The sequence below is a fragment of the Zootoca vivipara genome, chromosome 5 (assembly GCF_965207765.1).
Source record: "Zootoca vivipara chromosome 5, rZooViv2.hap1.1, whole genome shotgun sequence".
NCBI lineage: Eukaryota > Metazoa > Chordata > Lepidosauria > Squamata > Lacertidae > Zootoca > Zootoca vivipara.
Window position 1 is genome coordinate 9,510,524 of NC_142588.1, and position 27,903 is coordinate 9,538,426.

The window sequence follows — 27,903 nt, forward strand, 5'->3', positions numbered from 1 at the left end:
GGGCGGAGCCGACAGTGGGCTTCCCTTTGATCCGCCTTTTACCCATTTAAGGCACAGCCTGTTTGTTCCTGTGGCGGGTTTCCCCATCCCACCCACCCATAGTTTACGCCGATAGTCAATGACTCTGCTGTGGCTACGGTGGCCGCTGTTCTTTACGGGGCTGGGTAGAAATTTGCCCACCAGGATCATTGGCTCTTACCCAGTGGTTTTGCCCACCTCAGCAATTCCTCACAACTGGTTGGGCACTGGGGAAATCCCTTGTTTGGGGCAGAGGGGAGGTTGTAGTCCCCGCCTGCCCCTCCAAACGCTGGGGTATCCCGTTAAAGGGACCCGGGGGGAGTGGCCATGTCCCCCAGACGGCAGTTCCTGCGGGGGTCACCCTATTGGATTGCTCCAATTGGATTGGATTGCTCCAATCCAGGCAACCCCCGCCTGGATTGACCTCGCGTCACTTCTGGCCGGCTGGCCGGAAGGATTTAGATTGCCCCAAGCCAAACCTCTTTCATCTGTATTCAATAAAGTTGTGGCCTGTTTTTACCCAAAACCCAGTCTGATTGGTCTCTTATTTATATGGGTTGGGGTATGGGAAGTTCAATGCCTTAGTCCTGAAAGTCTCCTCACTTCAGACAGTTGTCCCTTGCAAATTGGAGAATGACAGATACTGCAACGTGGTGGTGGTGATGGAGGAGGAGCTCGTAGATATAGGTGAGGTCCAAGCCTCAGGACTCGGAAGGTTCAGCCTAGGAGTTAAATGGGATTCTGCTGACTGCTTAACCTCAGTGAATCCTTGGAGAGTTCCATCTGCCTGGTCGATACAGGTATCATCTCATATTCCTGCGCCGAGGAGCGGTGATGGCAACTCAGAATCAGGGCCTTCACTTCTTTTTTGAAGTTCTTGTTGAGAAAGCCGTAGATGACGGGGTTTATGCAGGCCGATGCCATGGCGACCAGATGGCACAGGGAGAAGATCAGATCATGGGTGCAGGGGGGGATGATTTTGTAGTTCCAGTCATCGATGGTGTTGAAAACGTGAAGTGGCAGCCAGCAGACTGCGAAGGCGGCAACCATGAACGCCAGCAAGGTATTGATCTGCTTCAGGTGGCTCGCCCGGCAACTGTACTCATGCTTCTTCCGAATAATGCCCTCCCTCTTCTGGAGGCGCAGGTAGATGTTCAGGTAACACACCGCGATGAAGAGAAGAGGGATGCAGTACTGCACGAGCAGCAAGACAGTGGTGTAGGTGAGTGTGTAAACTCTCGATGGCCAGTCACTGAAACAAACGGTGTTGCTCGCTAAAGAATCTGTTCTGTGGAGCTGCTGCGGGGAGACATTGCCCAAGGTGCTGTGAGCGGCGAAAGGCAAGGACAAGAAAGAAGCAAATATCCAAGCAATGGCGATGCCCAGGTAGGCTTGGGAGAGGCTGGGCCTCCAGCCGGTGGGGTTTACGATGAGCTGGTGCCTTTCTAAAGCAATGAGCACAAGCGACAGGATGGAGGCGGTCAGAGAAGTACACTGGATGAACAAGGTCACCCTGCACATGGCTTCGCCAAATACCCAGCACTTCAACAAGACAGTGGTGACAGTGAACGGCAAGCAGAATATGCACACAGTCAAGTCTGAGGCTAGCAGGCTGGCGAGAAATATGTTGGTGACGGCGGCCTTCTCTTTATGTCTGGCCAGGATGCCGATGAAGCACAAGTTCCCTAAAACACCTATCAGGGTCTCCAAGCTGTAAGAGGCGACTAGAAACAGAGTAATATCTGTGCCGTTTCTACATGGCTGGAAGGGGAAACTCCAGTTGCTTTGGGGTGGAGACGATGCGTTAGAAGCTACAGTCCTGTTCATTATGGATCCAAAGAGGTGTGTCGTTGGTCGGCAGGGTAGGCACTTCCTGTGAGCTTACGACAATCTGCAGGGGTGATCTGCAAAAGAAAGGGACGGTTTTATTTCTTACTGACACGGTCTCAACACTGGAGCAGACTAGGGGATGTAAAAACGTCTTGCAGCAGTCACAACTTTCTTTAAACTGTAAGAATTTACTATTAATGCATATTTTGTGACACTTTTTATTTAAATAAGTGCATGTTTAATGATGTAAAATGAAGGCTGAAAATGCATTTTCAGGTGATTTCATCCCTTTGGGGTTCATTCCCGCCTCAGTAAAAATTTCTTTTCGAAAGCCCCAAGGAAAACTGTAGACATTTCTTCAAATCCAAATTTCTCTGTGTATGCCTTAGAACTGACCTTGTGACTTAAAGAAGTCAAATCATACACATAAGACACTGGTGGGTTGTGGGTTGTGCTGTTTGAACATTCTTTTTAAGGCTTGCTTCCCCTAGACTTACCTAAATCTGACACATTATCTTTCGGCAAACACAGAAATACTCAGTCTCTCTACTCATTCAGGGTCCCTACTCTCACTACCTGCCATGCAACAACAACAACAACAACAACAACAACAACAACAACAACAACAACAACAACAACAACAACAACATAATAAGCCTTGAAAATCTATGTTGGGTGCAGGAGAAAAAAGATGTTTCAGTAATGCCAGTCTATGTTTCAGAATGGTCAGTTGCCAAAAGGTTCTGAAGGCCGGGAATAGGTAGATCTGACTTTGTGAAAATCTGTTAAAATTGTGGCGTGATTTCACTGCTTCCATGCCTTAAAATGCCTTGGGGGAAAAACAGCAAGGCATATCCTACCGCAACATTTTTACTTGTGGATTCTCTGTGCCATCCATGGCATACATTATATTCCTTTCCCAGGGCCACATAAAGGACCAGGCTACCACCATCCTCAATCACATACAAAACGCAGAAATGCTCTCTTTTCCTTCACCTATAAACCACATTTCTTTCCCCATCTGTCTTCACATACACAATGTGCTCTGAGGGCAACTCCCGTGAGCCTGATCCTGCTGCCTCCTTGGAAAAATACAAACTGTTTGTTTGTTTAAAAAATCAGAATCTTAGCAGGGGTTTCAGTGCTCTTTCAGGGAGCTGACTCTGGTGTGGAGGGAGTGGCCACACAAGGAATTTCCTAGAAACCCGTCCGTCGCTCCTGTCTGGCTTATTAATGATCGGTGTAAGCCGCTTTGGGAGCCTTTTTTGACCGAAGAGTGGGCTAAAAATATATTTTTTAAAAAAAATAATAATCAGTAGTTAGTGGGTAACATCCCACTAATTCTAGAATGTTCTCGGGGCATGGGCACCGAGTTGATTTTCTGACTTGTCTTCCCCACCCACTTCTAAGTGCTCATTTCAGGAGATCAGAAGGCAGGATTTTATTTATTTATTTATTATTTTTAAATAGCTACTAGCAGAAAAGTAGTTTTTTCCATGCTCTTGTGGATGCTGAGCAGGGAAAGTATGTGCAAAAAGACTTACCTTTGATACCCCCCAGGAGCATTTCTGCGGCAAGCACACAACAGGGATCTCCACAGGCAGAATGAAATGAGCACCAGGCCAGCAAAACCACCATCCGATCACCTTTAAAACTTGTCCCTCTCTCTTCTCTTTCAGTATGAAAAATGGGTGCCAGCTACTCTCCTCAATCTCTCTACCTCCAAAGGGGCTTTAGTCATGGAGTTTTGATGGGAATGCAAACCTCTGGCTCCCTCTTGTTGTCTCCTCAGAAAAGAAGAAGAAGAAGCAAACTCTTAGCTGCAGGAGAGAGAGAGAAAGAGAGAAGGAAAATGCAAATGACAAGAAGCAGAGAGTCAATGTGCATGGCAGCCAAATGAGTATAAGCAACTCAGATTGGCTGCATTCGTCCTTATATGCAGCCTGGGCATCTCAATCTGGGGTGGGGCTTTTTTGGTCACCCATGGGGCATCTTTGATCTGTTTACCAGATGGCTCTGCAGAAAGTCACTCCCAGCATCAAGGTTTGGCACGTCAGCCAGGGGTGGGGTTTTGCCTTGGAATGACGCAGAGTCAGACCAAGGCTTGGAGCACCCAAGGGAATCAGTCCAGCTGGGGCAAATGGGACATTAAATATGCTAACAACAACAACAAACAACAACAACACTTTATTATTTATACCCTGCCACCTGGCTGGGTTTCCCCAGTCGCTCTGGGCGGCTCCCAACAGAACACTAAAAACAGAATAAAACTTCAAACATTAAAAACTTCCCTAAACAGGGCTGCCTTCAGATGTCTTCTAAAAGTCAGATAGTTGTTTATTTCCTTGACATCTGATGGGAGGGCGTTCCACAGCGTGGGCGCCACTACAGAGAAGGCCCTCTGCCTGGTTCCCTGTAAGCTCACTTCTCGCAGGGAGGGAACCACCAGAAGGCCCTCGGAGCTGGACCTCAGTGTCCGGGCTGAACGATGGGGGTGGAGACGCTACTTCAGGTATACTGGACTGAGGCCATTTAGGACTTTAAAGGTCAGCACCAGCACTTTGAATTGTGCTTGGAAATGTACTGAGACCCAATGTAGGTCTTTCAGGATTGGTGTTACATGGTCTCGGTGGCCACTCCCAGTCACCAATCCAGCTGCCACATTCTGGATTAGTTGTAGTTTCTGAGTCACCTTCAAAAGTAGCCCCACGTAGAGCGAATTGCAGTAGTCCAAGCAGGAGATAACTTGTCAATGATCTCCGGTGGGCTAGGGACAAAGGTGAGAGCTGTTTCCTAGTTCGGCTGGATCTCTCAGCGGCTTTTGACACCATCAACCATAACATCCTTCTGGACCGTCTAGAGGGGTTGGGAGCTGGGGGCACTGTCATACTGTGGTTCCGCTCCTTCCTCCTGGGCCGTGTTCAGAAAGTGGTGGTGGGGGATGAGTGTTCGGACCCCTGGGCTCTCACTTGTGGGGTGCCTCAGGGTTCTGTCCTCTCCCCCATGCTTTTTAACATCTACATGCAGCCGCTGGGAGAGGTCATCAGGCGGTTTGGGCTGGGTGTTCATCAGTATGCGGATGATACCCAGCTCTACCTCTCCTTCAAATCAGAACCAGTGAAGGCAGTGAAGGTCCTTTGTGAGTGTCTGGAGGCGGTTAGAGGATGGATGGCGGCTAACAGATTGAGGTTGAATCCTGACAAGACAGAAGTACTGTTTGTGGGGGACAGGAGGCGGGCAGGTGTGGAGGACTCCCTGGTCCTGAATGGGGTAACTGTGCCCCTGAAGGACCAGGTGTGCAGCCTGGGAGTCATTTTGGACTCACAGCTGTCCATGGAGGCGCAGGTCAATTCTGTATCCAGGGCAGTTGTTTATCAGCTCCATCTGGTACGCAGCCTGAGACCCTATCTGCCCGCAGACTGTCCTGCCAGAGTGGTGCATGCTCTAGTTATCTCCCGCTTGGACTACTGCAATGCGCTCTACGTGGGGCTACCTTTGAAGGTGACCCGGAAACTACAACTAACCCAGAATGCGGCAGCTAGACTGGTGACTGGGAGCGGCCACCGAGACCACATAACACTGGTCCTGAAAGACCAGTAAAGCGAGATGAGTGCCGCAACCCCAGAGTCGTTTGCGACTGGACTTAACTGTCAGGAGTCCTTTACCTTTACCCTTTAATTTATGGACCTAATAGGTATCTAAAGCCAACTAACACGACGGATCCCCACTAAACTCAGTGGTTTAGACCACAGCACCACCCGCATCCCGCCCTAGGTCCATAAATTACCATATAACATATATTCAGCACACACACAAAAACAGCAACAATTCGTTGCTGACAAAGGACAGCTGGACATATAAAGGGCCCCAATGCCTTCAGTAGCTTAGGCCCTCATCAAACCTAAATCTGGCCCTGGTAAAGCTTAATATTTTGGTGGCATAAGGCTCACTTCTTTGCTGGCTCATCTCTGTCTTCAGCAGCAGCCATGACAGTGAAGCAGCCAGGCCTTATCGTAACATTTCTGCACGCGCCTTTATTCGCGCACATGCCTAGACCAGGAAGTCCAGTTTGAAGCACTGCACATCGTACGCAGTTGGCTTTCGCCTTATTTTGCTCAGATGGGAATAGCATTTACTTTAGCGTTAACAAAGTGTGAGGTACTGTGGAGATGCACTTTGCTGGCCATTGCTAATGAGATTTCTTGTGCGTCTCAGAAGTTCTTCACCTGTCAACCCCAACATGGACTCATCGACTGCAGGAGTCACTTCTGCGACGAGCTGCTTTTTCCATTCATTTGGTTTTGTCTCGATTTATTAGATGCTCAAGTGTGCATTCCTCTTTTAATATAGCATCTCCTATCATGTTGATTTTGCGGTCCTTCATGTAAGATACGCTGATATGATTGCCACCTAGTGGCCGAAAGGCAAAAGTGTTCTGTTCGAATCCCTGCAATGGGGTGAGCTCCCGTTGTTCGGTCCCAGCTCCTGCCAACCTAGCAGTTCAAAAGCACGTCAAAGTGCAAGTAGATCAATAGGTACTGCTCCGACGGGAAGGTAAACGGCGTTTCCATGTGCTGCTCTGGTTTCGCCAGAAACAGCTTAGTCCTGCTGGCCACATGACCCAGAAAAACTGTCTGCGGACAAACGTTGGCTCCCTCGGCCTGTAAAGCGAGGTGAGCACCGCAACCCCAGAGTCGTTCGTGACTGGACTTAACTGTCAGGGGTCCTTTACCTTTACCCTTTAATTTAGGGACCTAATAGGTATCTAAAGCCATTTGCACATGTTGCCATGCAACCAGTCCATGCAGAATATAGGCACCCTGTACACAGAAAAGAGCAAACCAGTGATATTTTAGGGAGCAGGCTAGCAGGCTTACATCATAGGAGCCTACACCACACAAAACACTGTTGCTGTATGTAGGTTTTATTTTATTTGTTTTTTTATCTTATATAAAGAAAACGGGTCCTTTACCTTTTTTTTTTTTTACAGTGGTTTAAGAACAGTTCTGTTTATGAACGATTCGGCTTACAAACTCTGCAAAACCAGAAGTAGTGTCCTGGTTTGCAAATTTTACCTCAGTCTAAGAACAGAATCCATTAGGGAAAGCGCACCTCAGTTTAAGAACGGTTTTGGTTTAAGAACGGACTTCCGGAACGGATTAAGTTCGTAAACCGAGGTCCCGCTGTACTGTGTTTTGAGGCCTGTGTCTTTTAGGAGTGGTTCTAAGCTGCATGCCAGACTGAAAAGTGTATAACACAAACTAATAAATCAAACCAGGTATTGGATTGTTCAGCGTCTTTATAAACGACTTGGACGAAGGAATCGAGGGGATGCTCATCCAATTTGCAGATGATACCAAACTGGGAGGGGTAGCTAATGCCGCAGAAGACAGAATCGGGATTCGATATGACCTTCCACAGATAGGATTACTGGGCCCAAACTAACCAAAGGAATTTCAGTAGGGACAAATGTCAGGTTCTGTACTTTTGCAGGAATTACCAGCTGCACAAATACAAGATGGGGGACACCTAGCAGTACATGTGAAAAGGATCTAGGGGTCGCAGTGGACCACAAGCTTAACGTGGGTCAACAGTGTGATGCAGCAGCAAAAAACAGTCCAGATCAATAGTCCCACTCTATTCTGCCTTGATCTGGAAAACTGTGTCTAGTTCTCTCTCTCTGTGTGTGTGTGAGAGAGAGAGAGAGAGAGAGAGAGTGAGAAAGAAAGAAAGAAAGAAAGAAAGAAAGAAAGAAAGAAAGAAAGAAGGAAAGAAGGAAAGAAAGAAAGAAAAGAGTGTTCTAGCTCTCTCGAGTGCCTGGGCCTCCCTCTTGGTTACTGATAGTAGACAGTCCGACCTGCCACAAACCGTTGGTGTGAAAGGAAAGGAAATAATTCTTGGTTTGTTCAATATCAATTTTTGTGGCTGCAGGAACGACAGAGACTTGGAGAGGGATAGTTTGACTCAGCAATGAGAGAGAAAGAGAGAGAGAGAGAGAGAGAGAGAGAGAGAGAGAGAGAGAGAGAGAGAGAGAGAGAGAGAGAGAGAGGTTTTGGCAAGACCTCAGTCCAGGACTATTTTTAAGCTCAGTTGGTTCCAAGGTCACTTCCTCCACCATCTGTAATTGCTGGTTTTGTGTGTGTGTAAGAATTTGTGTGTGCATTGCAAACTCTGCATTGTTTTGTTCAAGACACGGAGCGAGAGAGAAGCAGCAGCTGAAGAAGCTTGAAAGAAGCATTAAGGAAATAAGCAAACGAGGCAACTGTGAATTAAGGAACAGGGCAAGGTGGCCAGGACAGCCAACTCTCCCCCTTATTGATCTTACAAATCCCAACCCACCAAGTAAACTCAGTAACAACCACAATAGGAACGTGGGTAGAAAGCCAGCAGTGATGTCAGGGCCGTTCAGTGTGCTGTAGAATTATCTTCTTAATTCACCAAGACAATCAGTAGCTAATTTAGCAGTTTTATTTCTATTTTAAAATCCATGAGAACTACATAAAAGTTTGGATTATGAAATATTTTTTTGCTACATAGCTTTCATCACCACATACTTACCCTTGCAGATGTTGCTAACGAGGTGCGCACAATGCACAAATCTTACACAAGTGTAACATCGGAAGCACTTCATTACTTACAGAAAGTTGTATACAAGATGGACCAGTGGAGAGCATTCAGTGACCTGCTCCGATACATACCCTACGTCAATTCTCAAGATGCTACACAGCCAAACACCGTCCTTCTACTTTCTCAAAACCCCTCACCAGGCCACAACTGCAACATGTATGCCTTTCCAAAAAGAAAAAAAGGCCACCTGTATAATACTCCCTCTTTTAATTTATTTTGTTATCGATGTATCTTTTACAGTTTTGTTGCACAATGGCACCCTCTTGGTGCCATTAATACTTTGCATAGATTTGCATGATTCAATTGGATGAAGCTCTTAAAAACGCAGGAAAAGTACCAATATTCCCCCCCCCCTTCCGCCCAGCTCAAAGCTGGAGAGTCATTTGATAACTGCACATGCAGCATGATCGCACCTGAACTGATAACTGTGTGGCGCCTTCGACGCGCATTTGCCTGCTGTACTATTTAATAAGTTATTTTGACTGTCCAGCAGTAAAGTAGAAGGTGTACCATCTCTTCCACATCTATCTTTTTTTCTATGTACGGAAGCAGAGCAGTTTTATCAGTGAATAAAAAACAGTAACGATACTATATTGGAAAGGAGACGGCCAGCTGAATTTATCAGAAGACTGGCGCCAATCAACGAAGGATGCAATGCATAAGACAGCAGAAGTCCAACAGAAGTCAGTTTATATGCAAAATGACACACCCCCCTCGTACCCTACAAGAGTTGCTGCCTGGTAGTTGCTGCCTCGGGGGACACGGGTGGCGCTGTGGTCTAAACTGGAGAGCCTAGGGCTTGCCGATCGGAAGGTCGGCAGTTCGAATCCCCGCGACGGGGTGAGCTCCCGTTGCTCGGTCCCAGCTCCTGCCCACCTAGCAGTTCGAAAGCACCTCAAAGTGCAAGTAGATAAATACCTTCTCCTGCGGGAAGGTAAACAGCGTTTCCGTGCGCTGCTCTGGTTCGCCAGAAGCGGCTTAGTCATGCTGGCCCCATGACCCGGAAGCTGTCTGCGGACAAACGCCGGCTCCCTCGGCCTACAGAGCGAGATGAGCGCCGCAACCCCAGAGTCGTCCGCGACTGGACCTAACGGTCAGGGGTCCTTTACCTTTAGTTGCTGCCTCATCAACTGTGAGGTGCAAAGAAATGGGGACTTGGGAAGCTTTCAGGATTTTCCTTGTTACCGAATCCCAAACGAGCAAATGTTTAAGGCACCGCCGCAATATGAAGTACTTTAGTTGGCTTAAAACTAGCAGGAGCTTCCCAGTGGCATTGAGAGCACCTGAGACAGTGGAAACGAAACGGCCCGAGAGCTGCAGGTGAGTTTTTTCCCTGCCGCTGTGCTCTGCTGTCTCCCTACTCCGCATCCAGCTTAGCAAACACACCTCAATGTGACAGTTACAGTTACTGTTTCCCAGCCAGCGGATGTCACTGTATAGATTTCTGACCAACGCAAGTGAAAGCAGTTCTGAGATCCATGTTTCATTGCTACCTCACCCTGGGCTGGGCTAAAACGAATTATAAAATGGCTAATCAACATGAAAACTTGGTAGGCACAAAGAGTTGCTATGGGTGAATCAGTTCTGTTATCTGCTCTTTTCCCCCAGTCTGAAATTCAGTTCTCTACATTTCCAAAACAGTTATTTTTTTAAAAATAGAATTCTTATAAAAACCCATCAATGGATTTATACAATTTTGTGGGCGATTTTGCTGGACATACACATTTTGCAAGCACTTTTCAGCAACATTTTGCATTTTTGTATGTTCTTTTCAATATCCATTCGTGTTGCACACCCGAATAGAGTTAGCTGAAGAACTGACATGAATTTCTCCTCTGCCCCTAATGAAGCAGCTATGCTGCATGGGAGTTTATTGATAATCACCAAAAGGAGTTTTGCTGCATCCTACAAGAAGGTGCTACAGCCTGCGGAAATACAACATAGAAATGAACCTTTCCAAATGAATTAATTCGGAAAATTGAGGTTATATCCCTTGGCCTCCGTTTTACCACTTGCAGATTAGCTTGCCCATCTAACATACAGAATGCCAGGAAAAAGACCAAGAGATGCCCGTCCTCAATTTCTTATATACCAATGTGAAATCCCTGTTTGCAAACCACCAGTGTATTCTTAAAGTGAAACGCACAAATGCTGCTCTCTACCAATGGAAACTCCAGGGAGATTAACAAGGGGCCAGCTTATATCAAAAGAAGCGGCTCTATTGTCAGCACTGCATATACTCCTGCAGAAATAACCAAAAACCAAACCTAAACCAAGGGCATTTAATTCCTAGAGCAAAAAAGCACAGCCTAGACCAGGCATAGGCAACTTGGGCTCTCCAGATGTTTTGGAACTACAACTCCCATGATCCCTGACCACTGGGCCCTGTTAGCTAGGGATCATGGGAGTTGTAGTTCCAAAACATCTGGAGAGCCAAGGTTGCCTGTGCCTGGCCTAGACCAACAACAGCTCCATTATCTCTGGAAAGTCCTGCTGCTGCCCTAGGCTTTGCCAGATTGCACAGAGCCATTGGCACAGAAGCTGCCAGCTCATCAAGGCATTCAGCTACGTTTCACTCAGCCATGTAACTTAATTTCAGTGGGTCTACTCTGAGTAAAATGCAGCTGGATACCACCCAAAGTCTCCAGCACATGTGAATGGTGTCTTTGACTCAAGGGGAGTCATTATACCATTGATGCCACCCGAGAACGATCAAGTAGTACAACTCGAAGGAGATGTAGTTGCTAAGATTATTTTAACCAGAAGTGAGGTTGCATCAGCCCTTTTCTCTGTTGACCAAGGGACGTCCCTAGAAAGAATGGAGAAACTGAGTAAGAAGTGTTTGGGGCCAAGGACTGAGGATCTTCCGAGAGCAGCGGAAACAAGGGGAAAGTCATCAAAGGGGAACTCTGAACTATGAGGCAGTCCTTTTGGATGTTATCCTTTGATTACTGCTGGGAAGTCACTATCCGGATGATCTTAGCGATAGAACAAAGAACACCGAGGCAAAGAAAAGATTTAACATATATGGGAAAGTGCCTCTGTGCAATTGGTTGTGTGTTGATGAGGCACTGAAAACCTATTCCTCAAAAATAACCAATTCCCTGGTTTCGGACCTTCCCTGGCCATGGACTATGTATTTCCGAAAGGTTCTAGATAACTATTGCTGGCCGAAAGGTCCATTGTTTCGAAAGACAAGGAAGTACGTTTAGATTTTCTGGAATGCCAACTTCTCCACAAGTTCAAGCAGCTTGTGGCTCCAAAACTCATGGGGTGTGTTTTTTTTTGGGGGGGGGGAGGGTTTACAGAATTTAGCTTCCACTTAATCGGACCCTTCCTAGCATTACTATTATGGATGGCAAAATTATTTGCGGGGAAACCTAACCCCGTTCATCAGCGCAGGCTATTTCCATCTGGCTAACGACTTGTAAAACATATCGAGGGTATGTGTGTGTGATGCATAATTGATGCATAATTATCACTCGTTGCCTGGATATTTTCTTTTGTCGTATGCCCAGCAGTTCCCAAGATTCAATCATGGAATGTTTATACGGCACATGTGGGCATAAATATACTCAACAGTACAAACGGACGCCTGGCATTTTGTTCTGTTTTTTTTGCTGACCAGCAACAAACTCTTGATTATAAACTAAGACTGGATATGCTCTGCTCCCATCTCGGTCCCCCACGCTTTAAGCCAGAAGCTGAGGTGGAGGGCGGGATGGAGGGGGCCCCCGGTGGGGATCTTGAAGGGGGAGGCGCAGGAGGAAGTTGCCTGCAGGGAGGGGGCTGGATTGGCCCCGGAGAAGATGGGCTTCTTGGAGCGTTGTTGAGGGTGTGGTGTTCTCTTGGCTGCTGAGGTGCATTGTATGAGATGACCGTCCCATCTGATTTCACTCTGGTGAAATTTATGCATCGTCCCTGTAGAAGCAAACAAAGGGAAGGTTATTCTTTCCAAATACCGACATTCTTTCTGCTATTATTTTAGTAATACAGTGGTACCTTGGTTTTCAACCTTCATCGGTTCTGGGAGTCTGTTCCAAAACCAAAGCGTTCCAAAGGCAAGGCGTGTTTTCCAAAGGCAAGTACGTTTCCGAGCACAATTCAAAGTGTTGGTGCTGACCTTTAAAGCCCTAAATGGCCTCGGTCCAGCATACCTGAAGTAGCGTCTCCACCTCCATCATTCTGCCCGGACACTGAGGTCCAGCACCGAGGGCCTTCTGGCGGTTCCCTCGCTGTGAGAAGCCAAGTTGCAGGGAACTAGGCAGAGGGGAACTAGGCAGGGAACGCCCTCCCAACGGATGTCAAAAAGGAAAACAACTACCAGACTTTTAGAAGACATCTGAAGGCAGCCCTGTTCAGGGAGGCTTTTAATGTTTAATAGATTATTGTGTTTTATTCTTTTGTTGGAAGCCACCCAGAGTAGCTGGGGAGACCCGGCCAGATGGGTGGGGTATAAATAATAAATTATTATTATTATTATTATTATTATTATTATTATTATTATTATTCCCATAGAAAGTAATGCAAAATGCATTAATCCATTCCAGACCTTTAAAAACAACCCCTAAAACAGCAGTTTAACATGGATTTTACTATCTAAAGCAGGCACCCCCAAACTTCGGCCCTCCAGATGTTTTGGACTACAATTCCCATCTTCCCCAACCACTGGTCTTGTTTAGGTAGGGATCATGGGAGTTGCAGGCCAAAACACCTGGAGGGCCGCAGTTTGGGGGTGCCTGATCTAAAGAGACCATGGATCTATAAAATGAAAGCAATAATCAATATACTCCAGTCACACAATCAATCCATCAGTAGCTGAACTGGGTTTCACACAGTCACAAAAACAAAAAAGCCACAAAAAACACAAAAACACAAAATAAATAGCAAAAACAGGCAGACCTCAGCGCAACACTCAAAACGGAAGTGTGGCACTCAAATCGGAGCACATTCGGCTTCCGAAAAAGGTTCACAAACCAGAACACTTATTTCCAGGTTTGCAGTGTTTGGGTTCCAAGTTGTTTGAGTACCAAGGCATTTGAGAACCAAGGTACCACTGTAATCAATCAATCGGTTAATCATCAATACAGCACTACCAACACACAGTGCAAACTAATTGCCCCTTTCCTTGGGATATATGAATCCAGGGGGAGCCACATCTGCAACTAACAGCCTAATCAAAAGATTAGGCTCACGTCTCATAGACATGTTAAGTTGGCACCGCGAGGCCTTTATGGAAGATATGCCAATGCCAACATACAGGGCACGATCCACAACTCATCTGCCAAGTCCTGGCAAACCCTAAGTAACTATGAAGCCTGCATTTTACATAGTCCATTACTTCTGAATGGCTGAGCAGCTGGGGTGGCTTTCAGGCAGAAACATGCTGCTATGAACCTGTGGCTCTTGGCTGCTGGTAAGCTGTTGAAACTGCTCCCACAAGTCAAAGTAACCCCCAGAGGCTAGTGTGGTATTCGGGCTCCAGGTATGCCTGATGTTTTCTGGATCTGCATACTTGTGGTGCATGGTAATCTGCAATACACCAAGCAGCTGTTCCGTCTCAGCCGCCTGACCTCAAAACAGGAGCACTTATTATTACTTAAAAGTCTTAGCTCCAGAATGAAAGAATACTGCTTTACCTCTAGTATAAAGGTTAAGGTAAAGGGGCCCCTGACCATCAGGTCCAGTCATGTCCGACTCTGGGGTTGCGGCGCTCATCTCGCTCTATTGGCCGAGGGAGCCAGCGTTTGTCTGCAGACAGCTTCCGGGTCATGTGGCCAGCATGACAAAGCTGCTTCTGGCGAACCAGAGCAGCGCACGGAAACGCCGTTTACCTTCCCGCCGGAGCAGTCCCTATTTATCTACAGTACTTGCACTTTGATGTGCTTTTGAACTGCTAGGTGGGCAGGAGCTGGGACCGAGCAACAGGAGCTCACCCCGTTGCAGGGATTCGAACCGCCGACCTTCTGATCAGCAAGCCCTAGGCTCTGTGGTTTAACCCACAGCGCCACCTGTATAGGCACAGGCAAACTCGGCCCTCCAGATGTTTTGGGACTACAACTCCCATGATCCCTAGCTAACAGGACTAGTGGTCAGGGATGGTGGGAATTGTAGTCCCAAAACATATGGAGGGCCGAGTTTGCCTATGCCTGCTCTAGGAGAATAGATCGTACTGGGCAACAGCACATTGTAGGAGAGGGGTGTGTGAGAGGGACTCCATTTTTAAAGGCAGAGACAAAGACACATCAGTTGTGTTACAAATTACTCTCCGATTAACAAAATGCTTCTTAATCTTTGCTGATGCCCGGATTTTATTTTTTTTAAACAAGTTCTTGCTTGCTGTCATTTCAAAGCTGTCTGACGTTAGCTCTTGCCTTCTGCCTCCTTCGGTGCATCAAATATATTCATAGTCCATAATCAAAGGGAATCCTGTGGAATGATCACTTTGCATTACTTTCACTTCAATTAAACTGATGGGCAACGTCAAACTACTGCCAGTTCCTGCCACACCACTTGATTTGTCAGACAGATGGGTAATCTAAAGGCCAAGTGCTATGTTTGTCTTGGAAAATAAAGCTGGACTGGAACGTCTTGACACAAAACTGGCCCGGTCATCAACAGATCTAGTGTGACATTTCCTTGCAAAATATTACAGGAGTGAGCTTGAGTCTCGCCTGCTTTGTACTGTGGTGCTCAAAGGAGATGAGACTTCGAGAAATCAAGATGAATTTCAGCCTTGTATTACTACAAGAGTGAAAGATAGCAACAAATAATAATTCTTTTAATTTTGATGCCAGCCTGCATTCACCAGAACAGTAAGGAATTTTGGGGCCTGTACTTATGTGAGAGTAAGCCCAATGGAGCTTATTTCAGAATAGTCATGCATAGAAATGTGCTCCTAGTTGCACAATGTAAATGTAAGCCAGTGTTGTCATTCTTTTTACAAGAATGGCAAATCCCAGCAGGGATAAGTTAATTTTAAAGCCACCATATGAAAAACCCTTGAGACAGCTATGCTGCTTTATCCTGTACTGGTTCAGCATAATCCGTTCTCGACTTCCTCCTTCTGTAAAAGCAACCTGAGGAGTGCTCCAGGGCTGGCTTTGCTTAGCAAAGGGAAAATTTGGCCAACGTGGACTATTTAAAAGAGACTTGTGTAGTGTAACTGGCAGAGGCACTAAGCTTCAAAACGGGAAGTCCCCTCTTCAACAGACACTGCCCTCTGTATTTGACATGTCGCCAAAAGCCAAAATAAAAACCACAGCGAAGAGATGAAGCCTTCCACCTTCACAGGCACATCTTGCTAGGGATGCGCAACAGGGCCTTCTTAGTGATGGCTGCTCCCAGGTTTTGGAGCTCCCTTCCTAGAGACAGCTAGACTGGCTCCTTCCTTGTTGTCCTTCTACTGACAGGTGGATAGGTATTTTAACTCTTTGGGGAACTGATTGCTTTTAAGGGAAGGGCTAATAGTGTGCTGTTCTTTTAATTTTGGTTTACTGCCTGCATTTTAGTATAGTGGTACCTCGTGTTACGGACGGGACCCGTTCTGGAGGCCCGTCTGTAACGTGAAAAGGCCGCAACTCAAAGCGGTGCGCCTGCGCAGGCGCATGGCGTGATTTGGTGCTTCTGCACATGTGCGAAGTGCAAATTAGTGCTTCTGCGCGTGTGCGAGTGGTGAAACCCGGAAGTAACCCATTCCGGTACTTCTGGGTTGCTGCGGGACACAAGACGAAAACATGCAACATGAAGCGGACGTAACATGAGGTATGACTTTATAGGATGATGATTGATTACTATGTATTATACACATTTCTTATTCTTATTCTTATGAAAATTTGTTATACAAATTCCATAACTAATCATAATGTTAGTACCGTGTTTCTCTGAAAAGAAGCCATACCCCGAAAAGAAGCCATACCCCGAAAAGAAGCCATAGTGATAGGTAGTTTAAGCTTGTAGGTTAAACTGTACCATACTTAATAATTATAAAAATAAGACATCCCCTGAAAATAAGCCACCGTGGTTGTTTTTTTTGAGGAAAAATAAATATAAGACGGTGTCTTATTTTTGGAGAAACGCGGTAGTACATTGCCTTAATTCCATAGATACTTTAATTGCTTTTTAACAATAATGATAATTACAGTGGTACCTCGGTTTAAGTACACAATTGGTTCCGGAAGTCTATACTTAACCTGAAGCGAACTTTCCCATTGAAAGTAATGGAAAGTGGATTAATCCGTTCCAGATGGGTCCGTGGAGTACTTAAACTGAAAGTACTCAAACCGAAGCGTACTTAAACCGAGGTATGACTGTACATGCTTTTCTAAAGCTATGTGTGTTTTATCTGTATTTTTAAAAAAAATATCTGCGAGATGCCTGGTTCTGGAGAAGAGGCGAGATATGAATAAATAAAAACAAAACAAAACAAAAAACCAGCAGCTTTTCCAGTCAAAATGGAACTAGGGTAGCCACATGAGGCCCGTCACATAAAATAATATCTGAGAAAGACAGGGATTGTCTGTAAAGATTTGACGTCTCGATCTCAGGAATGTCACGTCACAGCGGTAACATTTAGAGCGGCTTACTGAATGGATGCCCGTCCCCGCATTTTTCAGTTTCTGTGCCCTGAACTGGGAGGCCTCAGTTTTTAGGAATACTTCACATAATTGTGGCCAGCTACCGCAGCAAGCCACACTGCACATCTCTGTAGGAACTTGCTGAGGAGTTAGCAGCCCCGGGCACTTGGCAAACGCATCTCATATCTGTCAACTGATGATACCAACACAATGAAGTAAGGGAGTTTATTCTTTCTGATGGGCAGGTCCTCGCTGGGCTGGCTCTGTCTGGCTTGCGGTGCCAGCAAAGCAGAAAGAGAAGGTGATGAGATTTATTGTTAAGATAGACGGACTTGGAATAAAGTTGATCACTGGCAATTCATGTTAACTAGATTGCCTGTATCGGAGGTTGTGCTTTAAGGAAATTGATGCTTGCTAAAAGCCGCCCTGTTTGGCCATGGGCTGGCTGTCATGGCCGATTAAAAAACCTCCCTTGCTTCCCGTGGTATTTTACTGATTATCATAGAGCGCAGAGCTGGAAATTAGGAAGCCACTGGCGCAGCTGGTCACTTAATGTATGCCTGGGTTAACTCACACCAGTGTGCAGCTTGCAGCCCACGTCTCAAGAAACAAAGCCTTGGGTTTAGAAATCAGTTTTTGCCTCAGTGTTAATCAAAAGGGAGATCAAAACAGCTGCAACTTAAGACTAGTGTGTTTTTCAGTTGTGCCTGCTTTCTCTACCCCAACTCTTCACAGCTGAAAAGGTAGAAAAAATTTCCTTGCAAAATAACAGTTTCTATAACTGGGCTTCTGCTGATTGGGAACTGCGGTTATGCAGTACGATTTATCAGAGGAAACAAAAAATGGGAATGCTTTTATAGATCTATAATTAACCAAATCTTTCCCCACATAATAATATGCACAATAAACTGACATATGCACTGAAAAAAGCAGTCAGTTCACATATTTAATAAAACATTTTAGAATGCTAATCCACATATCCCTGAAAATTAATTTGTGTTAAATTATTTTATAAGCTGGACCTCAGAGGGTCAGACGCTCCAATTACAGTCAAACCTCGGTTTGCAACCACCTCCATTTGCGACCGCTTCGGTTTCCGACCACTGCGGACCCGGAAGTATTTACATCCAGGTTCCATGGTGCTCGAATGCGCAGAAGCGATCTGCGCAGCGCGTGCGTGTGCAGAAGCGCTCTATTGGTGCTTCGTGCATGCGCAGAAGCGTACCTTGGGGAGCGACGAACTCGAAGAGCGACTGGCTCCCCAGAACCAATTGTGGTCGTAAACGGAGGTATGACTGTACCGGTATTCGGATCACAGAAACGGTGAGCCTCAGAACACGAGCAGCTCTAGAAAGATTAGCATCAAACTGGGTGATGGGGTTTTTGGTGGAAGTTTGTCCTCAACTCAGTACTGTCCATAATTTTTGTCGAAAACGCCATACACTTCAGGTAGTTTTCAAGTAACATTTCTGAAATCTATCGGTGCTGCAGCTGATTCAAGCGACTGAAAGATTTTGCTTGGACTGATTTAGAGAACTTGCTAGGAAGGGATAGGACTGGAAGGGAGCGTGCTGAAATGATCCTGGCTCTTCCTTGGCGGTTCTCAGGGGGTAGTGATGGAAGGAGAGCCTATGTTGTGCTACAAGGTTCAATTTTTGCCATCCATGCAATTTGAAACTGCTGGGTAAAATCATCAGTCATCTTCGATATGGTAGGCCAGTGGTTCTCAGACTTTTTTCTCTGGGCCACATGTTCAGAATAAAAATTTGCTCGCACCACACCAAATACAGGACACCGGAAAACACACAACTAGTATTGTCCTCCATATCACTTCATACTCTTGCTCTCGTTTTGAAAATATGTCTACATTCTGCAAATTAAAAAATAAATAAATTGCCACTGTACTGTACTGCACTACACTGAAATGTTTAAATGTTTCTTTGATTGTCCTTGAATCTTCCTGTCATCATCTCCTTCCAGACTGGGTGGGGTTTCATCCTTACATGAAAAAACAACAATGCCTTGCTTGAAGCAGCATAGAATACATTTGGAAACTTGAGGGGTATGGGACATAAGAAGCAGATTTTCAGCTCTCTTACAAGCCCAGGGTGCTGTTAGGCAAATCACTCAAAGCCAATTCATATACGACCAGCAAATGATCTGCTTTTGCATTGCAGGGGGTTGGGCTAGATGGGTCTAGGGGTCCCTTCTAACTCTACAGTTCCATGATTCCTCACCAATGAAACGCTCCCCTCCATTCTGGGTAAGGAACCAAACAATGCCTGGTCAGAGCATGGAACGCTCTAGATTCTTGAGCACCCAAATCACAGGTCCTATTAGACCGGCCTGCGCTGAAAACCGATTTGTTGACTGCAGTCATCTAGTTATTATACTTCTGGGCCAAGGAAACAAATTGCTTCATATCATTGAAATGCTCTACCCTTAGACTAGGACACCCAGAAATCACGGTCAGCAAACATCAGGAAACATTAAGACAGTGTCACTGATATTAAGCATATGCATCAAGCTGGGAGGCATGCAAGTCACTTGTCATGGCAACAAAAGTCTAGTCTAGGAAGCACTGAAAGAGAGCAATGAGGCTATGTGAAGCTCTCCCCAGTGAATTATCTATTATATCCAGAATGTTGTCATTTTCAAAAACAGCAGGAGACACTTGCGGGATCAGAAACCCTGCAGGAATAGTGCAGCGTTAACAGAGAAGCAAGCTGGTCACATGTGACTCGCAAACTCATGGAAAATTAAGATAAATTCACAGATTTATCTACAGATATTAGCCATGACTCTCAATCAGATGCTGGGGTCAAGCAGTGGGGAAGGGATATGGCCTTTATGCCCTGCTTCTCTCAGAGCTCAACTAAATGATGTGCCCTTTGCACAACTGGCGATTTTACCTGGATGGCTTTTAAAAATATAAAGCACATGCTAGTCCTTGAATGCTACAGTGCTATGTGAATACGGACCTTTAACTTGTTTGCCCCCCACTGTGGTCCCACCTACTCCTTCTATTTTCTTTTAAAAAGCCATCTTCAAATATGTAAAGGGCTGTCCCATGGAAGGTGGAGCAACGGCTTCAAGTTACAAGGAAGGGGATTCCGACTAAACTCCAGGAAGACCTTTCTGACGGTAACAGCTCTTTGACAATAGAACAAGTCTCCCTCAGAAGGTGGTGGACTCTCCTTCCTTGGGAGATTTTTAAACTGAGGTTGTTCAGTACAGCAATTTAATTCACTGAAATTGTAAATGCTTATATGCATTACCATGCGTTTAAATACGACTGGTTGGTTTCTGAATTTTAGAAGTTCTCATGTGACTGGCTTACATTGGTCACATGGGACATAACTAGCGAAGGAGAGGCTCCCATTTTGTGTGAAGCAAGAGGGCCGTGTTTTAGGATCCACTGTGAACACTCCTAAGTAGCATTGAGTGTGGGAGTGCTTCTTTGCATGAAAGAAAGAGAGCAAAGCTGCGGGAGAAGGCAAAAGCGGAAATTTCTCATAGGAGCTGAAAGGCATGGGCGAAACTGAAATGCTCTACCCTTAGACTAGGACACCCAGCCCCTCAAAGCCATCTGGCTGTTGTAATCCGGATGCCAGACTAGAGGGATCAATGGTCTCATCTATCAGGGTTCCACTTGTGTTCCTAACCAGGAACATAACCTGGCGATATGGCTAGCGAAGGGAGGAGCACATAACATTGGGCAGTATTCCCCCCGCAGCTCCAGCCATAGCTGCCAAGTTTTCCCTTTTCTCGCGAGGAAGCCTATTCAGCATAAGGGAAAATCCCTTAAAAAAAGGGATAACTTGGCAGCTATGGCTCCAGCCCTCCTCTGCTGTTAGTTCTTGAAGACCAGTTCACTTTGCCTAATTGTGGGACCAGCTCTGATTAATGGCTAGGCCACACTTAGCACTGTTTTTTTTAAATACAAAAGAAACCTCATTGAATATGATGGAGTAGACATGTATGGGATGGCGTTCGGCAACAGAGGGCATGCTTTTTTTGGAGACAAATGGCAGGCTTTTCCATCCAGGCTGGAGTAAACATGAACTTGGGAAAGGGAATGCTGACTCCTTTCAGCTGAGGTTTTTGGTCAACCAGGGCTTGGGGAATTTCCTGTGTGGGTATTTGCTGAAATGCCTCCTAGGGCAGATTCTTTTCGAAAACCAAATCAAAGGAGGATCTGAGAGGGACAAGGTCAGGGCTCCATAAGGCAAGCTTCTCCCCCCACCCCCACCCCACAGAGATTTAGTTTACATGGGAAGCCTGCCCCATCCTCATGCCAGAAGTCTTAATGTTGCCACGATCATAACCACTGTGGCATAACTGCAACTGCACACAGTACTTTAGGGAGAGGGGTGGGGTGGGAGGGCACAGCGCTGCCTTGCAATGCAGCATAACACAAATTTTGTATTATTCCTCTTCAACTAACCCATAACGTTCCATCTGCCTTTTTATGGGCAACAAAGTTGTGTGCTATTTCACCCCACCTCAGCAGCTAAATAGGACCCAGGTGGCGCTGTGGGTTAAACCACAGAGTCTAGGGCTTGCTGATCAGAAGGTCGGCGGTTCGAATCCCTGCAACGGGGTGAGCTCCCGTTGCTCGGTCCCAGCTCCTGCCCACCTAGCAGTTCGAAAGCACATCAAAGTGCAAGTAGATAAATAGGGACCGCTCCGGCGGGAAGGTAAACGGCGTTTCCGTGCGCTGCTCTGGTTCGCCAGAAGCGGCTTTGTCATGCTGGCCACATGACCCGGAAGCTGTCTGCGGACAAACGCCGGCTCCCTCGGCCTATAGAGCGAGATGAGCGCTGCAACCCCAGAGTCAGACACGACTGGACCTGATGGTCAGGGGCCCCTTTACCTTTTTTACCAGCAGCTAAATATCATGATGTTCAGAATGTATCCTGGCTGCTTCTTTCTCCCCACTGCAGAATAGAGCAGGACACTATACTTCGTTGATGCAAGCAATCCAGGTGCCCCCCATCTTATATTTGTGCACCTGGTTCTCCCTGCTTAAGTGCACAACCTGACATTTGACCCAATTGAAATTCATTTTGTTAGTTTGGCCTCAGTTTTCCAATCTTGAATCCCGATTCTGTCTTCTGCAGTTATTACCGTGTTTCTCCTAAAATAAGACATGCCTATAAAATAAGCCATGGCACGATTTCCATGCGTTGAAAAAATATAAGACATACCCCGAAAATAAGCCATAGTGCTACCGTATGTGAGCTCTACTTGGTGAAGAGGACAAAAGTGGCATTTGCGGTGGAGAAGAGAGGAAGGCACGAAGAAGAAAAGAGGAGCGATTAAAGACGCCTCATGAATGACCTCCGTGCGTGTCTCTTTCTCTCCCCCCGTGCGCATCTTTCTTTCTCCCCCTGTGCGCGTCTCTTTTTCTCCCCCTGTGCGCGTCCCTTTCTCTCCCCCTGTGCGCGTCCCTTTCTCTCCCCCTGTGCGCGTCCCTTTCTCTCCCCCTGTGCGAGTCTCTTTCTCTCCCCCTGTGCGCGTCCCTTTCTCTCCCCCTGTGCGAGTCTCTTTCTCTCCCCCTGTGTGCGTCTCTTTTTCTCCCCCTGTGCGAGTCTCTTTCTCTCCCCCTGTGCGCGTCCCTTTCTCTCCCCCTGTGCGCGTCTCTTTCTCTCCCCCTGTGCGCGTCTCTTTTTCTCCCCCTGTGCGAGTCTCTTTCTCTCCCCCTGTGCGCGTCCCTTTCTCTCCCCCTGTGCGCGTCCCTTTCTCTCCCCCTGTGCGAGTCCCTTTCTCTCCCCCTGTGCGCGTCCCTTTCTCTCCCCCTGTGCGAGTCCCTTTCTCTCCCCCTGTGCGCGTCCCTTTCTCTCCCCCTGTGCGAGTCTCTTTCTCTCCCCCTGTGCGCGTCTCTTTTTCTCCCCCTGTGCGAGTCTCTTTCTCTCCCCCTGTGCGCGTCCCTTTCTCTCCCCCTGTGCGCGTCTCTTTCTCTCCCCCTGTGCGCGTCTCTTTTTCTCCCCCTGTGCGAGTCTCTTTCTCTCCCCCTGTGCGCGTCCCTTTCTCTCCCCCTGTGCGCGTCCCTTTCTCTCCCCCTGTGCGAGTCCCTTTCTCTCCCCCTGTGCGCGTCCCTTTCTCTCCCCCTGTGCGAGTCCCTTTCTCTCCCCCTGTGCGCGTCCCTTTCTCTCCCCCTGTGCGAGTCTCTTTCTCTCCCCCTGTGCGTCTCTCTCTCTCTCTCTCTCTCTCTCTCTCTCTCTCTCTCTCTCTCACACACACACACACACACACACACACACAGCCCACCTCTCGCTTCCCCCCACCTTTTCCCCCTTCCATTCTACCGGTATGTGCCCAGCCATGAGTTGCTTGTTGATTTCCTCTTGATGGCCGAGACAGAGAGCGAGGCAGGCAAACTGCAGCTACGGTAGGAAAGTAGCGAGCTCTCGCAGACATGCGGGTGGTTTTTTTAAAACTGACATCCCCTCCCTTCTCATTTTGCGGAGAGACCCAGACAACTTGCATTCCTAGGCTTCAAAGGTTATGCATATGAAAGAGGAGATTAAGGAGATAGATAAAGACAACTTCCTATTATCACCTTGCCTTTGTCCTGAAAGATAGAAACCTTATGGTAGCTGTTATGTACTGAGCTGAATCCTAGAACAATAGGATTCAGAATCAGCGGGAGCTACCCAATCCAACTCCAGGTGGAAGTGAATCCGCAACCTGATTGGCCTGCTGGAGCAGCCAATCAGGCGGCTGGCAGAAGTGAATCTGCTACCTGATTGGCCTGTAGGAGCAGCCAATCAGGCTGCAGGCAGAAGTCAATCCACAATATAATTGGCCCACAGGTGTAGCCCTGAAGTAGCCAATCACGCAAGGCCCATTGTGTAAATAATGTATATAAGCAGATGGTTTTGGGAAAAGAGCCATTTTGTCTTCTCTTCTTCTCCTTGATGAATATGAGCTGAATAAAGAGCATGAAATTCACTCTCGACTCCGAGTATATTTCAGTAGCCATGAGATCTGGGCATCAAAGGAAAGTACTTAACAGCTATTTGGTAAAGCCAATTGTGATCTCAGGCAGCATCTGGCTAATCAGTCCTGAGAAAGAGAAACGTGATTTCTGTTGTACAGCATCTGTAAAATTCATATAAAAAATCATTTCCCTGTTATGATTCAGCCCCCGAATAAGACATCCCTTGAAAATAAGCCATGGTGTGTTTTTTTGAGGAAAAAATAAATATAAGACGTGGTAGCTACCCCTCCCAGCTGGGTGACATTTGCAAATGGGATAAGAATCCACTCAATTCCTCCGCCCATGTCAGTTATAAAGACATTGAACAACAGGCCCAGGACAGAACCCCACTTTCACTTTTTTTCTGGGATGATGAGGAACCACTCTGTGGGTTCGGTCAGTTAACCAGCTACAAATCCACCTAACCTCATCTAGTCCACATTTTACCAGCTTCTCTGCCAGAATATCACAGGGGACTTTGTCAAAAGCCTTACTGAAATCAAGATATACTACACATCCACAGCATTCCCCTGATCCACCAAAATAATAATAATAATAATAATAATAATAATAATAATAATAATAATAATAATATATTTATTATTTATACCCCGCCCATCTGGCCACTCTGGGCACCAAACTGGTAACTGCATCAAAAAAGGAGAATCGCCTGGCACAATTTGTTTTTGCGAAAAACATGCTGCCTCTTAGGAATCACAGCATCCTTTTCTAAGTGCTCACAGCCCAACTGTTCAATTATCTGTTTTAGGACCTTTCTTGGTATCAATGGTGATTTGTTTGTTGGTCTATTTTTTTAACTGATTGTTTTATTTTTGGAATGCAGCATTTAATTATTTTTTCACTGCAAACCAGCTGGAAGATATTGTTGATTGCGTGATAAATAATAAAACAGGATCCAGTTATGGCTTTGGGGTTCAGACTAATGCAGAATGATAATAGATACTTTTAGATTGAAAACGTTTAGTTTTAACAGGAATTCTATATGACACAAAGACAGGGAGGAAGATGAAAAGCATTGCCTCTGACAAGAAGGAAGTGACGTCTCATAAAACCTTACCTTATCCCCAGGCTGTGGTCTCATTAGAGAAACTTGATCATAGCCTCGTCGAACAAGGGCCCATAGGGCATCCAGCTTGCCCTGAAATTAGAAACGATTGACATATTAGACATTGGAAACGGTAGGTTTCCTAGACTGGTTTGATGTCAGCAATGGACTACATGAAGACTAGCAAACGGAAACTAAATTCAGGCAAGAAAGAGGTTCTTCCAAACAGTAAGGTTTTTTAGCTTAGATGCTTTTAGCTTAGGGTCGTGTTCCCTTTGAAAACTTGGGCTCAGAGCTTAGGGTTGCTATTGTACCTGGTCACAGACCTGGCTTTTCAAATCTTGTAGCCTTTGCAGAATTAATAATAATCAGGAATCAGTCCAGCTGGGGCAAATGGGACAGCAAATATAACAGTAACAATAATGTATTATTCATACCCTGCCCATCTGGCTGGGTTTCCCCAGCCACTCGGGGCGGCTCCCAACAGAATATTAAACAGAATAAAACATCAAACATTAAAAACTTCCCTAAACAGGGCTGCCTTCAGGTGTCTTCTAAAAGTCAGATAGCTGTTTATTTCCCTGACATCTGATGGGAAGGCGTTCCATAGGGCGGGCGCCACTACCGAGAAGGCCCTCTGCCTGGTTCCCTGTATCCTCACTTCTCTCAGTGAGGGAACTGCCAGAAGGCCCTCGGAGCTGGAACTCAGTGTCCGGGCTGAACGATGGGGGTGGAGACGCTCCTTCAGGTATACTCAAGGGAACATGAACGGGATTTGACAAGGGCAGCCAACCTTGTTTATTCCCGACCCACTCACATCTAAAGCAGAGGATGGGTGGATGGGGTGAGGAGCTAATTTTAAAGCCAAGAATGGGATCTGTGAGTGTAAGACCCCTTTTGTTGCTGCTGAATGGGGAAAAAAAATAGTGGTGCAATTGACTTCCGACAAGCACACAAGAGTGCAAACAAGACTGAGTGTATGTGGGAGGGGGAAGGGGGCCCCGTTTAATTGGTGGTGTAGTGACAATAAAGGTTTATTCTTTATTATTATAATATTGTTTCCTTATTACCTCACTGCCACCTGCAGCCTGAAACACTCTTCTTTGAGAAAAGTCCCAGCAGTGATGGAGTGTAAATCTTTAACACAGGAGGGGAGGGGGCGATGCTCAGTCCCCCTCCATTGCATACAATTTCATCAATTGCATACAATTCATTAATTGCATCCAGGCTGAATGATGGGTGTGGAGACAGTCCTTCAAGTATACTGGGCCGAGGCCGTTTGGGGCTTTAAAGGTCAACACCAACACTTTGAATTAAGACAGAATTAAGATGCACCAGTCTTTTGAAACAGCACTTTAGCCATTCTGAGCAGTTCAGACAGATAAATCTATTGCATAGGAATCATATTGGGCAGGACAAAACAGCATTTCCCAACATTGGTTCTCCAGGTGTGGTTGGACGGCAACACCGTCATCCTTGATCATTAACCACATTGGCTAGATTTGGCTGTAATCCCAACTGAAATTTCTGAAAAAATTGTAACAAAATATTCCAGAAATCTTAACAACATGGCAATCAGATCCAGGGCCTATTAAACAGGCAAATATTATTTACACATAACTCATAACTTGCTCTATTCACATAATTTTAGTGGACTGCTTGTAGCATTTGGCTGCCTTGCCTCGGGACTTTTATAGTATTATTACAGTGGAACCTTAGTTCTCGAACTTAATCCGTTCTGGGAGTCCATTCGAAAACCAAGGCACAGCTTCCAAATGGCTGCAGGAGCTTCCGGAAGCTGCGTCGGACATTCGGCTTCTGAAAAACGTTCGAAAACTAGAACACTTACTTCTGGGTTTTTGACATTCGGGAGCCCAAATGTCCAAATACCATGGCATTCGGAAACCAAGGTATGACTGTATTGTGAAACGTAATTACTTGCCTTTCACCTTAAGGTCCCAAGGCAGGTTACAGCATCAAAACACAAGATAAAAACAGTTGAAAACAACTCACAATCACAGAAAAAAGGTGGCATCACTGTTCTGCACTGAGGCAGCCTGCCCCATTTTGCCGCCTGAGGCAAAACAGGAAGTTGCCTCCCAGCTGGAGCCACCCTTACCTGGATCTCGTGATGGCGCCTGCGAAGCAGCAACAATGGTGGCAGGTTCTGGCGAGATCACACGAGATCTTGCCGGAAACCGCCCCCCACTTCTCCCCTTCTTGGGCAGCATGTAAAAAATTAATAAAATTAAGAACTGGTTTGTTTTTGTCCTTCTTTACAGTCAAGTGGTGCATAAATTTTATGAAATCAATAAATATGTGCATGCATGAGAGTAGGTCCTTAAGAAGATCAGGGCAAAGAACGATGGTGGCCGTTCTGGTGTTGAATTCTGGGAGTGGGTGTTTGGTAAAACCTAGAAGATAATCAAATACGTGCGTTACCTTTATGGGAGTGTACCATTTCCTTTCGGACGGCAACCTCCGGGCGTGCTCTCTCTTCGGCTTGGGTTCCCAGGGCTCAAATTCCTCTTCTGGCAATTTGATGACGGCATTTTTGGGCTTCTCTAGTTTGGCTCCTTCCTCTGTCGATCCTTTGTCCCCCCACCTCACCTGATTTAAGACAAAACACAACGGAATGCTATATTCTCCCTAGCACATGGGTAGGCAAACTAAGGCCCGGGGGTCGGACCTGGCCCAATCGCCTTCTAAATCCGGGCCACGGACGGTCCAGGAATCAGTGTGTTTTTACATGAGTAGAATGTGTCCTTTTATTTAAAATGCATCTCTGGGTTATTTGTGGA

General features: G+C 46.2%; 2 protein-coding genes across 3 annotated transcripts in view; both read right to left on the minus strand.

Moving 5' to 3' along the window:
* Positions 1–598: 598 nt before the first annotated feature.
* On the minus strand, positions 599–3,524 carry NPY4R2 (neuropeptide Y receptor Y4-2). Its single transcript, XM_035138665.3, has 2 exons — positions 3,393–3,524; positions 599–1,922 (listed from the first exon to the last, which is right to left on the minus strand). Exon 2 carries the CDS (start codon positions 1,843–1,845, stop codon positions 748–750), a length of 1,098 nt encoding a protein of 365 aa, XP_034994556.1. The 5' UTR covers positions 1,846–1,922; positions 3,393–3,524; the 3' UTR covers positions 599–747.
* A 4,776-nt stretch (positions 3,525–8,300) lies between these two features.
* Positions 8,301–27,903, minus strand: part of ANTXRL (ANTXR like) — a 55,620-nt gene continuing 36,017 nt past the window's right edge. For both annotated transcript variants that reach the window (XM_088670029.1, XM_035138230.3), the window contains 3 exons: positions 27,545–27,712; positions 25,115–25,195; positions 8,301–12,396 (listed from right to left, as the gene is read on the minus strand). In XM_088670029.1, the coding sequence (XP_088526155.1) occupies positions 12,118–12,396; positions 25,115–25,195; positions 27,545–27,712 (528 nt within the window). In that variant the 3' untranslated portion in view covers positions 8,301–12,117. The remainder of the gene's footprint in view (positions 12,397–25,114; positions 25,196–27,544; positions 27,713–27,903) is intronic.

Excerpts from the sequence above, each read along its gene's own strand:
- NPY4R2 (XM_035138665.3), bottom strand. The coding sequence starts at position 1,845 with ATGAACAGGACTGTAGCTTCTAACGCATCGTCTCCACCCCAAAGCAAC.